Raw genomic sequence first — 16,404 nt, forward strand, 5'->3', positions numbered from 1 at the left:
TCGAACCCGTGGGCTCAGGCAATCCATTCACCTCAGCCCCCCAAAGGCACGGGATTACAGGCTGAGCCACCGAGCCCGGCTACTGTCTTTTCTAAGGCCATGCCCCCGCCCCTCCCTCACTCAGACCCTGGCCCTGTTCTTCAGTGGGCTCTTTGTCTCTGAACTAGTGCCAACATTTCCTGATGAAATCGACCAGGCCCATGCCACGGATCAAAGGAATCCCAGGGAATTCCGGATTGCACTGGGCTCATACTGTTGATCTGGATTCACCTCACAAAATCTGAGAATGTGCCCAGATCATTTCAGTTGTTGCTGTGATTTAGGCTGATTCTAGAAATGTGTGCTGAGCTGTTATGGCATGCAAAGCAACTGCGTGCTAGGTGTTGCGAAAGATTCAGAAAATCTCTTCTAACAGATCAGAGCAGCCAATTCCAGCCTATAACCTTCTTCAGGAGCTCCCAGGGCTGCATGATAAGGTCTCCTTTGAGTATGACGTTCGGAGTTCTCGGTCTGGTTAGGGTCCCTCTTTCCAACACCTGCCCACACGTGCTGTGCGCCAGCCACTAGAGCTCACTGTTGCCCCAGTACCAGACCCAACCAGGCCCACCATGCCTTGCTTATAACTCTTCCTCTGCCTGGGTGCCCCTGCCCCTCCTGTTGCGATCTTGCCTGTTTACTTAAAAATAAAAAGTACCACGTGCATGGGATGGACTATTCAAACTGCACGGAAGGCTGCACAGTCAGTGCCTTCTGTTTTCTGAAACTGTAGTTCCCTCCAGGGCAGCCACCATGTGGGACCATGCTGGACTCCCTTTCTTGCCTTTGTTTCTTGGAAATCATCTAGTATACCTGTCCAGTTAGAATTGCCACATTAAATATTTGGAAGACTGCGCAGCATTCCTCTACATGATGATGCCATCATTTCTTTAGCCGTTCCGCTGTCCATAGATATCTAGGTTGTTCCCACTCTTGCTGTGTGTCTTTGGCCCCTGTGCAGAGGGGTCTCGGTAAGACCCAGCTCTGGCACCCCCTTCCTGTCTGCCTCCAGCTCCTTCCAAGACCCCATTGAAGGGATTGTGGCACACCTTCTTTCTCCTTCTTGCTGACCACCCGGTCACCCGGGAGCTTATGGTGCTTGGGGTGCCTCTGTGAGCCCCTGTCCCATGCAGGGGCTCTGGTGGTCATGGACCTGGTGAGGGACTGAGCTCCCCTGTTGCTGCCTGCTACGTGCGGAGCTGCGTGTGGATGGATGAACGTGTTTCTATGGCAATAGACTTCGGCAGTGTCGTTCTCACTGGCCTCCTCCTGTTTCACCAGAAGGATGGCTCCTCATCTTGATGGAATTTAGCTTAAACACATTTGAGGGGACAGGTGCTTGGGTGTCCATTGCTAGGAAATGGGTCTAGGCTCACAGGCTCCCCCGAAACTAATAGCAGTCGCCACTATTTATGAAGCTAAGCACCGAACAAAGGACTAGGGCTCTATGCTCGTGGGGTAGAGTCACTTTGCGAGGCAGGCACTGTTGTCCCTCCTTTTAGACAGGGAAACTGAGGCTCAGAGTCATTTGGCAAAAGTTGCTCCGACTCCATACTTGAAAAGCTGGGATTGAAAGTCAGGTGTGCTTGAATCCGGACCTGAGCCTGTAACCACTGGGCCGACCTGCCTTCTTAGAGAAGAAGGAAACCGAGTGAGGGAGCGGGCAGACAGGTCACCTCCCAGGCCTTGTGCCAGTGGCTGGCTGCCTCAGAACTGAACCGAGGCTCACACCCAGAAAGACGATGGCCGCCATCAGGCGTCTGCCACCGAGGAGGCACAAAGGGCCCCTTTGAAGGGCGCATCCAGGAGCACCCCTCCTGGTCTGCTCCTGAGCCAGGCATCCAGGGGGCCGGCGGGCGTTTCTGGCTTAGCTGTCTGGCCAGAACTCCGAGCAGTGGTCTGAAATTCTTTCCCCGGACAGATCACACTTGGCCAGAATGTGTCACTTTTAGATTGATGTGGCATTGAAATGTGCGTCAGGTATCCTGATGCGACCTGGGAATCTACAGACTCCCCTGGGCCTCTCTTGCTGCACAGTCGAGCCTTTGAAAAGTATATTGATTTCCCTCCTCCCCGTCCCTGCTTTTGCACTTTGGATGAACCTTGTTTTCGAAGAACAGTAGAAGGTAATTTTCCTGTGCTTGCCAGCTGGCCTGTAATTGAGCAATTCCAATAACACCCACTGTAAAGTCTAATCGAAGTAAACAGGAAAATATGATTTACAATCTGGACAGCAAGTAAATACCAGGGTGCAATTAATTTCTACACAGAGCAGCAGATACTAAAACATGTTCCTGTGCTGAGCAGTTTGTTCTTAATTACAGATTAGGAACCACCTTTTTATTTATTTATTGCTATTATCGTCACTATTTTTTACTTTTTGATGGTGATCGTCCGATTCCTTGTATCCTGTGACTTTCTTTGCAGGGTTAGCCACAGAAGGATGGGCTGGGGAAACAGGATCAGAGATGTGAATTTGTGAGGAGTGATTTTCCAAGCCTAAACTGAAGGCTACACTCCTTCTCCGTTTGCTCGTTGGAAAAGATGGTGGCTTGGGAGGGGGTGTGGATGGCTGTACGGAATGACGGTGCCCAGGGGGTTCGAAAACTGCCAGAAGTTCACCTGGTTTGGTTCATTCTGGAAAAAGGACACAAGTCCGAAGACCCCCAGTATTGCAACTATGTTGATGTGGAAATGTGGCACTTCTGAGGGCAGGAAATGTGTGCCCTTCAATGGGTCCTCCTGAGTCTTCCAGTAGCTTCTGTTCATAACTGGGAGGAGAAGGGGAGCCACGTGCTGACTGTGAGTCCCCTACTCCCTGTTGGCATCCCGAGGGCCGATGTCTTCAGAGTTGGGTGTGGGGAGGTGTGCTGTGACCCTCAGCCTGCCTTAGAGCACCTGGTGTGCTGAAGCTGCCTGTAAAGCCAGCTCTGTGACAAGAAGTCACATGACTTGAGCTCACCACAGGGACGGCAGATAGCCACCCAGACATCGGGGTAGATCTTGAAGGTCTCATGTGGCGGGGCCCCAACTGGTTGTTGTACGTACCAGGACGTTGGCTTTAGGGATGCCCCCAAGGGTGGCATTGGGGTAAGGTAGGCACTGAGAAGATGATTCTGGGCTTTGGTGACCCTCTCAGAAGGCATGTCCTTTAGCAGAAAGCTGGTTCCATTCCTGTGGGGGAGAAGCTGCTCTCTCAGGACTCTAGTCTTCCTTAGTCCTGAATCCCTTTGTCTTCCTTTTGTCTTTCCAGGGAGTTGACCCCATTTGGCCATTTCCTGGAAGAGCCCCACCCCAAGGGTGAGTGGCCAATGGGAAGCTGTTTCTGCTGTTGACGTCAGTCACCTAGGAAGTGCTCAGGCGTCGTCTCTGCCCATGTCTGCCCAACTGAAGATGGCTCATGCCCACCCTGGGATGGAGCCCAGTGCCTGAGGTCCTTATCATGGTGATGATCCTGAGTAAAAGCCTCGGCAACCAGGGAGCTGACTCCATAGCGTGCAGGACCCTCCACCCTGAACTGGTAAGGACCCAGTAACTTCGCTTCTGTGATGACCTTTTGGAGGCCTGATGTGCAGGTGGGGCTGTGGACTGGCCATCACAGTTGAGTCCAAAGTGCCCAAGAGCAGAGCTCTGCCAGACAGCCCAGGCTGGGGAGGCAGGGCCAAGAAACCCAGAGCTTGCCTAAGTACTGGCAAGAAGGAAGAGTAGCTCAGCCCAGATTAGCAGTCATCTGGTGGGTGAGGAGGGGAAGGCCATCACCCGGGGAAGTAATACCCAGTGTGGATCTGCCCCCGCCCTGCCAGGCCCAGACCGACATTCCTTCTGTCTCCGCCCATGAACGGGAGGTAGTTTCCAGAAGGGAGGTGGTGCCCCAGATGGGGGCCGAGATAAGGCCATGCCTCCAAAGGGTGGTGCTGCTGCGTCATTGCTGCTTCAGGCATGTCAAGAGTGGGACGTGATGGGGAGAGAAGGCCCAGTCTGGCAGCCCAGGTGGCGGGCCCTGGTGACAGCTGGATTGCCCTCTGACTGCCCTCTGCCTTCTGACCAAGTGGTGGTGCGCTGGGCGGAGAGGCAGATAACTCGGCCCTCTCAGACTGTGAGCGAAACAGCCTCTGGCAGCTGAGTCCTGTCAGCAGACCCAACCCTCCTTCTGAGCCCAGTTCTCAGGAGTGAGTGGGGGCCGCTCCCTTGCAGAGGGAGCAAGAAGCCACACTCAGGCACAAACACTTTTATGCAGGAGTTTTGCAGATGGGCAGATCCTCCCGTGATCGGGACGGGGGCTGACTGCCCGGGGTCATGTCACACAGGATGCCTCCTGGCACCCCTCAGGGCCCCTGATGAGAACCCACTCGGAGACCCCTTGGTGGGCTCAAGACTAGTAACACTCAAGGCTGGACAGACAGACCTAGGCCTCTGGCCCTGGCCGAGCTGGGAAGCCCTGCCTTCATTCCTGGGGCCCTGCCACATGGTGGGCACTGGACTGGGGACTCCAAGACAGGATGCGTCAGAACTGGGCCTTGCACTCATCACCCTCGAGAGGCTCCTGGTCAAGAGGGAGGGCGGCCCACACAGATGTGCGGATCCCATGAGCAGCGGCCGGAGTGGACTGTAAGGAGTCCAGGGACGGTGTCGAGCCATGAGGCTGGCTCGGCCCTCACAGAGCAGGCATGCTCGACTTGGCCTTGAAGGACAAGTAGAAGGGAGTCAACCGGGAGCCAGGGCAGTGACTGCCTCACCAGCTCTGCCTCCTTCCCCGCCGCAGCCCCGCTGCCTGGGCCTGCGTTCGGGGCTTTTCCTCTGCCCAGTGTCTGCACACCCGTCTGGGTGGCCCACCCTGCCTCAGGTCTTTCCAGGTGTGTCTGGGGTGCCACTCTGCGTGTCAGCTGCAGCCTGGGAGGCCTGCATGGGGGCCCCAGTGCCTGTCCACACCCAGCTTCAAGGACAAGGGCCGGCTTTGCTCCTCCCTGCGTCCCAGCACTGCCAGGGCGGGGCAGAGAGCAGGCACCTAAGGAGTGTTTGTTTGAGGGTGGCCTTGTTCATTGCAGCAAGGAGCAGAGCTGCTACGACAGCAGGTCTTCTGTCGCCACCACTTCCTTTCCGGTCGCATTTGCTACGTGTCTGTAACTCGGTTACTTCTTACCTTCCCCACTACCAGCGTCCTGGTTCCACCCGCTGTCCCCTCTCACGAGGATTCTTGTGGTAACCAGGCCCTGCATCTGCCTTTTTTTATCTGGTTCTCTACTCAGCAGCCAGAGAGAATCCCAGTGAGTGCTGGCCTCCATGTAGAAGCTCCCACTGGCTTTGCGTCTAATACTGAGCAAACACCAAGGCCCCTAAGTCTCATCCAAGTGACTGCTCGACCTCGTCTCTGCTACTGTCCCCACCCTCTGTTCTGTCCTCCCTGGCCTCCCTGCTCAAATGCGGCCAGTGTGAGACTGCTTCAGGGCCCTTGCATTTCTTCCATGGCCTGGAGCTCTCGCTGCATAGCAGGACTCTCTTCCCTCCCTCCATCTCTGGTCACTCAGCTGAAAATTTAATCCTCCCACCAGCCCCTACCTGCTCCACTCCCACTCTCTCTGTCCTCTTTCCCCGTCTTCTCCCTCGTAGGCACTTATCACTTTTAGCGTTGTACCTGTGGGTCTTGTTTATTGAATGAGTCCTTGTACTAGAATGGGAACGTCATGAAGACAGGCCATGTCTTTCCTGCTTGTTGCTGCATGCACCCGGGCCCAGCGCATGGCAGGTGCTCTGTGGATGTTTGTGGAATGGATGGTCATGCAGATGCCTGGAGCCCAGCTGTTTCTCCATTGCCATGGTGTTAGTCCCTCTCTGGCTGCTGCTCAAGTCTGTGGCTGAATGGGTGCAACTAGAGTAGCTCTGACCAGAAGGGAGCAAGCCCAAGGGTGAGGGGCCATCTGGAGGTCCCAGGAGGAGCCCCTCCCAGGTCCGGCTGTGCTGTTGGCCTCAGTGGTCGCCTCTGTGCTTGGTGCCATGTCAGGGTGGGACCGGCTGGTGTTGGCCACGGAGCTGGTTCCCCAGCACATGGGCTGAGGCCCGCCGAGCTGCTCGTCCAAGAGATGTGGCCTGCGTCCCTGCCAGAAGGAGCACAGCCTCCAGCCCGGGAGGGAAGATTCATCGTTTCAGAAAGGGAGAGCAGGCGGGCTTGCTGGAAGGGATTGTGGCCTCACAGATGAGGATCTTTGCTTTCTTCCCAAGCCCTCTCCTCCCTTGTTGGAAAGTATCCTTTCTGCTGCTGCTTGTTATTGGCCAGTCAGGGCCCAGAACCACCCAGCGTGGTGCTTTGGGCCCATCTGTCTTCTTCCTCTTCTTCCCTTCCCTTGGCTCCAGATGGGAGGTCTGTGGGGAGTGGCCCCTTTGGAGAGTGGCTCTCGTGTCGGTCAGTTTGCTGATGCACCCACTACACATTGGCTACATGTCGGCACTGGCCTGGCCCAGGGCTACCGCACTGTGGGACAGCCAGGGGGGTGCTGGGAGCGTGACAGCACCAAGGGCCTTGGGAGAGCACTTACAGAGGCTCAGTCTTCCCCTTCCTCTGCTGGAGCCTTATGCCACCTGCTGAGGAGCAGCGGCACACCCCTCTCTACCCTTGTGTAAAGACAGGAAACTGTGACTCAGAGGGCCCAAGGGAGGGGACGCCTAGGTTACAGACTTCAAGACCAGGCCGTTGTCTTCTCCCCAGTACCTTCCGGGCACAGGTCCTGGTTCTGGAGGCTGTGACCATCTTGGGGCTCCTCCAGGCCTTGGGGAGAGAAACATGCTCTAAATAACGGAAGAGCCAAAATAATCTCAGCCTAGTGATGACTTCCATGAGATAGAATGTGAGATAAACTGATGTTAGCGTTTGCTTTAAACAGCCAGCAAAGGTTCAGAGGAAGTCGGTGGGTTTTGCTTCAGCTTCCTAAACTGGTAACATCATCCTCATGTAAATATCATCAAGATAGCAACAGGAAGGATGGACAATAGTTTTCCTTTTGTTTTCCTCTCAGACTAAGAAGATAATAAGTGGAGGTTTAAGATTTAAAAAGAAAACATGATTCTGGAGAGGCCGCGAAGTGCATCAGCACATCCACAGGCCACTTTGGAATGATGGGGGCGGGTCCCAGAGTGCTGCACACCATGGGCTTGGTGGCTGCGTTTCGGTCACAGAGGCAAGAGGGTCTAAAAGCACAGTAGAAAAGTGCCTGGGTCCTCGGAGGAGCAGCCCACAGCCTCCTCTGAGGCCTGCTGAAGAACAAGAGGACTTGTCTTCCTTCCCACTTAGGGGTCCGTGTCATGGTTCTCCGGTTCTCCTTTTTTTTGAGAAAGCAGGATTTATTGAGAGAACAGAAAAGCTCCCATGGTGGGAAGGGACCCGAAGGGGTTGCCCTCTGTTTTTTTTTATTAAAAAAAGCTAAATGTTAGTGATGTGATATCTTTCCTCCCAAGAAAGGTATGGGGGAAAAAAAGGACTTACCAGCACTAAACCTTTCCTGGCAAGGGACTCCCATGCCCAGGGAGAGAGGGCCCCAAGACACAGGCTGGACCTGCAGCCCTGGCTTAGATTGCACCGCCGGCAGCCACGACCATGGCCAGTTCCCCTTTCTCCCACTCCGCCCAGTGCTTTCCTCGGCCTAGTGGGCTCTTCCTTCCAGTGTGCTAACATTAGCTGCTCCCCTGGAAGGCAGCCCAGACGTTTGACCTTGAGAGCACTGTGCTCCCTCGCTCCTTCCCGCACACCCACGCTCGGGCCAAGGGCCCGTTCTCTTGTTTCCAGAGTGACCACCTCCCTCGGCTTGCCCAACCTTCTCTCCCCAGGCAGTGTCCCCGCCTTCTTTAAAGACTGGAGACCGAAGGGAGCTGGCCGGCCACTCCTGGGCAGAGAGAGGGTGGGGCATGGCTCCAGGCTCCTGACTTCCTCCACCACAACTGACACTGGTTTTCTGGGGGGCCGATCTGATAGGTAGAAGAGGTATCTCCTTCTGTGCTTGTCAGATTAGGGTGCCAAGGCTAAGTGACTTGTCATGTCCGAAGAGTTAGTGGCCACATCAGGCCTTGCACCCAGCTGTTTGGGCCCTGGCGTCTTCATACTTCTGTTCACATTCATTTGGCACTTTGGGCTCAACAGCCCAGGCCAGGATCCCTGGCAGGCCGCAGGCTGGCCTGGAGTCAGGACTCGGGAGTGCCCAGAGTCTGAGGTTGCGTGCTGCCTTTCACCCCAGGCAAACAAAGACACCAAGTGGCCAACCTGTGTTCTGGCTAACCCCAAAGCCTTGGGACTCAGGGCTGCTGTTATCTCCAGCAGCATCTTTGAGAGCCTCTACCCATGGGCACCGTTCTCTTATCAGTTGCTCTTTCTTGTCTCAGGCCTGGACCTCCCTTCTTCCTGCTGCCAGGGTCTCGCCGAGTTCCAGCTTAGAAGCATGGGTGCTCTGCTTGTCCCCCTCAGTGCGTGAGTGAGAGCTTTTCCCTGATGCTTTGTGGCTCCTTGTAACACGGTGTCAGGAGAAAGAAAAGTGGCTTGATTGCTTTAGTTGATCACCTGCAGAGGAAAGTTACGAGAAGAGCCCTGGTTATGGCCTGGCCCTTTCTGCATGGGTTAGTTCTTCATTCAGAGCCTTAACTGTGTCTTTATTTAAGTCAGGCTTCTTTCTGTAGTCAGACAGATGACTCTGAAGCCTCAATTTGATTTCCAGCTTTTGCCTTTCCTACGAGGATCTGATTCCAAACACCTTCTCTCATGATCTGAGGCGTCTCACGGAGATGAGGCTCTGCCCCGGGGTGGGCTTGGGAACAGAGGCTTCACAGTGGGAGAAATACAAAGGAGAAATGTGTTCTTGCTTCGTTTCACTGCAGACCTCAGCCGGGGCCCGGGTGCTCACTTCTGTGCAGACACTGTCTTGTGAAACCTCAGAGGGCCGAGTTTCCCTCAGGGCCACGAGGGCCTCACCACACAGTGATGTGCTCATGGCTTCCTGCTGTGGGTATGGAGGGTTCAAAGGGTTAGAAAGGCTGACTGCAGGAATAGTGCATGTCAGTAGGGATTTCTTATATGCTAGGTAGACCGGGAATAAAAAGACTCTGGCTAACCTGGAGCCTCGCGGGAACTCTGTTGGCTTGCCATGTGGAATCGGACCCAGGAAAATCTGCCAGTGGTCAGGGTGTCCTGGGGCCTGACACCCTAGGAAGCTGTCGGGTACGTGATGTTCTGGCCTGGCCATCGCTAGCCAAGCCTCACAGATGGGGCTCAGAAAGCAAAACGGGCCCTGATCTGATCTTGAGGTCAAGCGCGCATTCAGGTTCTTCATCTGTAAGTGGCAGAGGTTGTCTCCAGCTCATTGACATGAAAAGAGAGCTCACTGCAGTGAAGGGAGGTGGCTCACAGGGCTGGAGATAGGGCAGGGCCAGGGCAGCTGAGAGGTGCTTGGGCATCGGCCCCAGTAGCCTCTGGGTTCAGGAGTCAGAACCATGGAGCCAGGGAGCGTCTGGTCAGCCGGGCCTGATTTCCGTGTCCATCCCGTGGCCAGGAGGGGTGGAGGCATCTTGGCCAACAGTCCCCCAAGACACTATCTACCGACGGGGGAGGTGTCCCAATGCAAGATTGGAGTGCTGCCGGCAGAAGAAGGGGTGCTGCACCACGTTAGCCGTGCAGTTTCATCTGCTCAGTGAGAGGAGCAAGGCATGGCTCGCCTAGAACAAGGGAAATGAAGGAGTCGTCCCTTTGAGTTTGAGAACCCCAGCGGGGGCTTTTCCCGGTCTGTGGGCAGTGTTGGGTAGCGGAGGATGGTGTGAGAAGTCTGGGCCAGCCTGGGGGCAGCCCTGACTCCCTCAGGCTGGCGCCCTCAGCCCTTACCCCTGAGCTTTGGCTATGTCTGAGCCCAGCGATCTGGGGAGGCAGCAGGTTCTGCCCAGTGCAGATCCATGCCATTTGGCCCAGCCTCCGCTGGGTGTGTGGTACAGGAGCGAGACAGGCAGGCCGGCCCCGACAGGGAGCCATCGCCATGCTGCCTGCTCTGTGCTGGAGATGTTGTGAACAAGACCGCTGCCTTTCCTCAAGAAGCTTCCATTCCCACGGAACAGAAAAGAAGCACAGGGACAGAGGAGCCGACACACAGCATGCGTGTTAAATAAGCTGGTGGGGAAGGAGAAGTGCACGGGCTGGGAGGTACTGCTTCAGCCAGGATGACCGGGGAATGAGGCTGCAGAGCCTGTTATGCAAAGATCCCAGAGCAAGGTCCCAAGATGGCGGCAACTGGCCTGTCCCTGCCAAGCGCGACATGAGCGAGGAGGGGAGGTTGGGGGTGCCCGAGTTGACTCATGTGGGCCTGGCAGGCTGTGGGGGACAGGGTTAGCTTGCTTTTATTCTGCTTCCTGTGAAACATGGTTAGAGAGAAGTGATGTGGTCTGACCTCTGCTTTAAAAGGATGACTTTGGGTTCTGGGTGAAGGGTGGAGAGAGGGGTCCAGTGCATTCAGCAGGGACTGGTGGTGGCTTGGTGCAGGGGCAGCGGTGACATAGCCTGGGAAACGGCGGGCTGCTCTGGGGATCTGCGGCAGATTCCAACAGATCCTGAGTGAATAAATGAGCCAGTGAGTGAATGGGAGCCTGGGGGGAGGCCTGTGGGCCCATTGGCTGCTCTCTGTTGGCAGACAGACCCCAGTCTCTGTGGCAAGGCGGCTGGCACCCACACGCATTCACTGGAGGGGCCTGGGTCGCGGAGGGCCCCGAGGTGCCCTCAGTCTGGAACACACCGGCTTGCTGGGAGGTGGCCAGCGAGCACTGTTCACTGGCATGGCAGGCGCGGCTCGCCGCGTGGCTTCCTGCTTTTGTGTAGAAAACCCCAGCCCCCTTTGTGGCACCGTGTGCCAGTGAGGTAAGCACACCACACCAGCGTTCCCTCTCTTCCACTGTCCCCAGCCCCATCCCAGTGCTGGTGTCTGCGGCCTCCCACCCGGCTGCCTTCGCCAGCCTGGCAAGCACAGGGGGTGGGGCTGTGGTTCCCCAGTGGGTGTTTTTCTGTGCCTGGGCGCTCCCTTAGCGCTGGGGGTACCTCCCTTGGCAGGCAAGGCCGTAGCCCGACTTCCCTCTCTGAACCTGGGAGCGAGGGTCCTGCAGGGCTGGGCTCCTGGCTGTGTGGGCAGCGCAGCCCCCATGGCGGGGCTCTCGCGTGTTGGACTCCATCGGATGCTGTCGGCCTGGGCTTTCGGTTGTGCCATGTCAGCCGGGAGGAAATCAGGTGCAGCGGTTTTTGACTCTTTCCAGTTATTTCCACAGATGGTGTAGAGCAGATGGTTATGTCACTGTGGAATCTGGGAGGGTGACCTGGCTTATTGGTGTCAGGATCATTTTAAACTGAGGAAGGGGGCCTGGAAGAGGACTGCTTCCCGCCCCATTCACCCCCTCCCGCAAAGCTGCTCTGGTCCTTCGACTTGTTCAGGTGTGATACCCAGGGAGCTGGCCCTGACCCCACCCCCGCCCCAGCAGGCGTCCTGGGTACCCCCTCCAGCCCCAGTCTGTGTGTTGTGTAATGGCTTCTGTGCGTGACTGTGTTTCCTTGAAGTGTGAGTCCTCCCTTGGTGTTCCCAGCTGGTCAGGATGGACCCTTAGTAACTCAGTGGAACGGATGTACTGCTGAGCAAGTGCAGATTGGGTCGCTGGGGATGGGGTGAGGGAGCTGAGACGACGCTCCTGCCACCCTCTTATCTGGGTGGACAGGTACTCCTGGTCGGCCCCCCCTCTTCCAGGCCTTGAGGAGCCAGGGTCTGGGCTCTTTCCCAGGCCTCAGCCTAGAGGCCCAGTCTGTCCCTGCCGTTTGAGGGGGCTGGAAGGTGTTGGGGGCTCCTCTCAGACGTTAGGACTTCTGTAACGGGCTGATTTCATGGGGTTCAAGAGCTTCCTTCACCGTTGCAGAAACCCCAGCGCAGCCTACACATAAGTAGTTGTCAGCACGTGTCACTGGAGGAGCTGGCACATGAGTGAGTGGGTGAGCCTTGGGAGCGCTCGAGGCCGGCCTTCTTCCTGGGTCTCGACTGGGCAGTCTCTTCCTTGCCAGAGGTCAGAGCAAGCCTCACGGTCTGGTTATCACCTGGGTATCACCCAGCACCAGAGTGTCCCCTGCCCAATTGACAGTGCAGCCATGGAGCCAGTGCTCTGGACTTGGGGTTCTTCTAGGCCTCATTGGCCTGTTGGCACCCCATGGTCAGCTGAGGCTGGGCATGGGGCAAGACAGAAGATGCGGAAAGGGAAGCCATTGTGGAAATGTAGTGCCAAGGAGTTTAAAAGCCAAAGCGGTTATGTTGAGACCAAATAGAGCCCTCGAGTTTCAGCTCCGAGAGAATGCCCTGGGAGGCCTTGTAGCCACAGAGTGGCCTCCAGGGCAGAGGCCAGCCCGCCCGAACTGCACCTGAGGTTTCCCTGTGGAGCTGCAGAGCTGCTATCCTTGGATCTGGAAGGAGGGAGCCCGGGAGTGGGAGATGGGGCCCTCTGTTCCTCACTCGAGGGTCTTCCTGGTCCTGGGGAGGCCTCCTCTTCTCAGCCCAAATCGGGGAAGCCTGCTCCACTGCTTACCATCACACCTCCCCCCGCACCTCCTCCTCAGCACTTGTGTGGAAAAGTCCCCTCGTGTCAGAAGTCGTGGGGCTTTCTGTGCATTTTGAAAGCCCATTAACTTGATGGACTCTATAACTCACTGGAGACTTGGGACAAAGAGCCTGGGGCTCATTTTGCACAGATGTTGTCTCTTTGAATACTTTCCCCTCCTCTCCCTAATCTGATGTTGGCAAAGGGCAGTGACCCCTTTAACTGTGACTTTAGCAGGGGATCAGTGCAGAGTCATGTGCAAACCTGCTTCTTATGACTTGAAGAGTGAATAGCTTTTCTGGTTGTTTTCAGCACACGCCAAAGAAGATGAGTCAAGGAACCACACTTTTCTCTTGTGGAATTATGGGTAAGTACTCAAGGCCGTCCTGGGAGCCCTCCTCTGAGTCCCTCCAGCCTAGGTCTGAGTCCTCCAGGTGAGACCCTGAAAGCACTTTCTGAACACAGATTCAGAAAGAGCAGCCCTGGGGACACTTTTCTGTGTGTTTCAACCATGTCCATTCCCAGCAGTGCTGGAGTGGTCCAGGGAGCCGCTGGGGCTGAGTAAGGGGGTAGGCGCTGGTGTGTATAGTTTACAACTCTTAATATGGAGAGTTTCTGTCTGATCGTTAAAGTAATTCATGTTGACTTTTTTCATTCAGAAAATGTACCATAGTGTAAAATAATAAACAAAGACTCTCCTAGCCCCAATATCCCATGATGAGTCCTTGCTGATATTTTTGTGTAATGCTCTTGGTATGCTTTACATAACCTGTTCCACGATGAACATATAATTACATCAAACTATATCTGTTGCTTTCTGTGCTTGGTAGTAACCATTAGGTGATAGCGTTAAAATGCTGGTTCCACGCATTTGGATAGTCCATGGTACTGCACTGTGTGAGTGTTTGGAAATGTCTATAGTGATGTAACGATTTCTTGGCTATTGGTTAAAGGGGCTGTCTTGTCTGCTGTTGTAATTAACAGTGACTGTCTAAGGGTTTAAGTCTCTGTGTGCCTTAAGCTCTTTCCTTAGGCTAGTTCCTAGGAGTAAATAGAAAGGCTGGGACATTTTTAAGACTCTTGATGTGTGTTGCTGATGCGCCTTCCAGAAAGGTTGCCTCCACCTTCTGTTTCTGTGCAAGCGTGAATGACTGTTTTTTATGGGGCAGAAGAGATGACTGTATTGATAATATTGACTTCTCGATGCTTCAGATGATTGGGCGTTGTTTCTCCCTTCTCTGTCTCTCTGTGGGCCTCCTTGTCTCCCTTTGGAGACATCTTGCCGGCTGATTTTCTGTGATGTCAGTGTTGAGTCAAAATTCAGACTTGGATGATGGATAACTACCGTGGGCTTTCAGAATTAAAGTTTGTCTCCGTAGGATGGCAAAAAATCTTTCTTGCTTTTCTTTCTCAGCCCTTTCCCTCTGCGTACCGTGTTTTCTTTTTCCTTAGATGCAGTTTCCATAGATGAGATGATGAGGGTGGAGGAAGTGCTGGGTGTGTCATATTGAGCACGATGCTGGGCGCTGCATCTGGGCACCGCATCCTTATTTGCAGGATCCTGTGGACTCTGTTGGCGGCTTTAGGGACTGGGGATGCTCAGTCACATTTGGGGAAACGGAGACCTGGTGAGGTGACCCTTCCCAAGAACCCTTGTTAGGCAGAATTAGACTCGGACGAGGAAGAAGGAAGATTGTTGGTGGTCCTCTTGATGCTGCCACCCAGAGAAAATGGGAACAGGGAGATCACCTGGTCTTGGTCTGCCCATGTGACACCCTTCTGAGGCCTGTACCCACATAAATAACTGAATACCTCCTTGGTGGTTTATGGCTTTTGCCAAACCCTCAGCACTGCAGCCACATGACCCAGAAGTCTGTCTCATCACCTGCTTCCTGGAGCAGTCTCACAATTGAGCTGCCTTCCTGTGTCATGCCTGAGAGAGAGAATGAGAAGGGCCCCTGGGCACACCCACGCCCTCAATGCTGCCTAGACGTCATCTGTAAACTGGGCCAGACTAGTAAACTGGATTGAGAGATACTGGTCTTTATTTCAAAGCCACTCATGCATTAGGCGTCTTTGCTTTGCGCTGTGTGGGTCGTAATGAGGTAGAGGTCTCGCAGGTTTGTGATGGGAGTGTTGGGGCTCATCTAGTGACTCTGAACCTCTTTTCCAGGCCTGGGCTTCCTCATCAACCTTGTCGGCTTGTTGTGAGGGCTTTGTGGCATAATGTTTATGAAGAGATTAGCACAGGATGAGTATTACATAGGTAAAAAGAAGGCTGAAACCAAAATGAGAATTCTCCCCAAGAATAAGCCTCTACACCCAAACAAAGGGGTTACCTTGGCTTTCTTTGAAGAGAGGGTAGAAGTGAGAGAGTCACCTTTGGTAGGGGCAGTGGCCCTGGAGAAGGGAGGCGTGTGAAGAAATGCCCGATTGCCCAGGAGAATGTGTGAGCCTGGATCCCAGTGACCTGCTTTCTACCAAGGAGGCCCGTGGTTTCCAGGCGGGACTGTGCTACGTCTCCAGACTCCTGTTTACCCAGTGGCTTTTCTGGAAGTGCTGGCCCGATCCAGCATCTCCATCCCAAGCTCTTCCCTTCCACAGGGTCCTGTTTTCCTCCTGCTCTGCAGACCAGCACCAGGGCACTGCCAGGCAGCTGAGGGAGAAGCTGGGAGCAGCTGTGCTGGGAGGAGGGAGCTTGTGGAGTCCCCTCATCCTCCTCTGCTGTTCCCTCTCCCACGGGTCTCATCTTTCTGTGGCTCAGTCCCTCCCTGATTCAGGAAAACCCTGACCTGTGTGACCGAGCAGTGCCAAGGCTTTTTGTTTGCCTCATTTCGTTTTTAGTGGCTTGATTTTGCGGATATTAATTGAGCACCTACCGTGTGTCAGGCACTTGGTGCAGGGATGGAGTAAATTAGACCCTGTCCCTTTCCCCGGGGAGACTTCTGTCTGGTGAGGAAGAAAGATCCAGGAACAGTGAATTCCCCTTGGGTTAAGCCGACTTCCAGGAGATGGCGGAAGCCCTTGGAGCTGTGAGAAAATCACCCCATCTTCCTGAGCGTGGGTTTGGGTTTCTTCAGCTTGCAAGTTGTAGGGAGTTGGTAGAATTTAAAGAAAGGACAGCACACCAGAGGGAGCAGCTCCGTGCCTCCTGCCTCCGTCCCTTTCCTGCACTTGCTGGGGCAGGAGTGTCAGCAGCCAGAGGCCTTCCTAAGGCCGGTGTGTCTCGTGGAAGCTCAGGCTACCTCTCCAGCACATTTAATCCCTGGATTGAGGTTTTGTGGCCTCACCCTGTGCTGCGAACTGGGAGTGCACCCCAGGCAGCAAGATTTCATCTTAGGTGTGCCTGCTTTTCAATGTCGGGGCAGAGAATACTCCGAGGGGCCGGCTGGACTTTTCAAGAGGGCTCTGGGCCCTTCCAGGGCTGGACTATGCTGAGCAAAGATAAAACACCAAATTATCATAATCACCAACCCCAGCCTGTCTCCTGGAGATAAAGGACTCATGTTCTGCTGCTGATCGGTGGAATTCTCCTGTGAGAGCTGGGGACAGTTGGCCCTGGGACTCGGGGCTTTCCCTCTGAAGCCCCCATGCAAGGATCCTAGCTGGAAGCCGCCGTAAGCTGGAGTTTCACAAATGTTTTGAAGGAAATCCGGGCGAGTGCATTAGGGCAGGGAGCACAGAGACCTGCTTGCTGCTTCTTAAAGTGCTACCCTTTCAAGTAACTCAGCCTCCTCTGCACCCACTCAGATAAGATGTGTTACTCATATCAAGTGCTCACACAATAATGTT

The 16,404-nt window shown here is 54.8% G+C and overlaps 1 protein-coding gene across 1 annotated transcript in view; it reads left to right on the forward strand.

Annotated features, from left to right (window-relative positions):
• FAM53B (family with sequence similarity 53 member B) overlaps positions 1-16,404 on the forward strand; it is a 120,614-nt gene that overhangs the window by 32,472 nt on the left and 71,738 nt on the right. The window contains exons 2-3 of the mRNA XM_008062510.2: positions 3,290-3,556; positions 12,925-12,979. Coding sequence (XP_008060701.1) covers positions 3,437-3,556; positions 12,925-12,979 — 175 coding nt within the window. The 5' untranslated portion in view covers positions 3,290-3,436. The remainder of the gene's footprint in view (positions 1-3,289; positions 3,557-12,924; positions 12,980-16,404) is intronic.

This window comes from Carlito syrichta, unplaced genomic scaffold (genome assembly GCF_000164805.1).
Source record: "Carlito syrichta isolate Samal-C Ts95f unplaced genomic scaffold, Tarsius_syrichta-2.0.1 Scaffold305729, whole genome shotgun sequence".
NCBI classification, from domain to species: domain Eukaryota; kingdom Metazoa; phylum Chordata; class Mammalia; order Primates; family Tarsiidae; genus Carlito; species Carlito syrichta.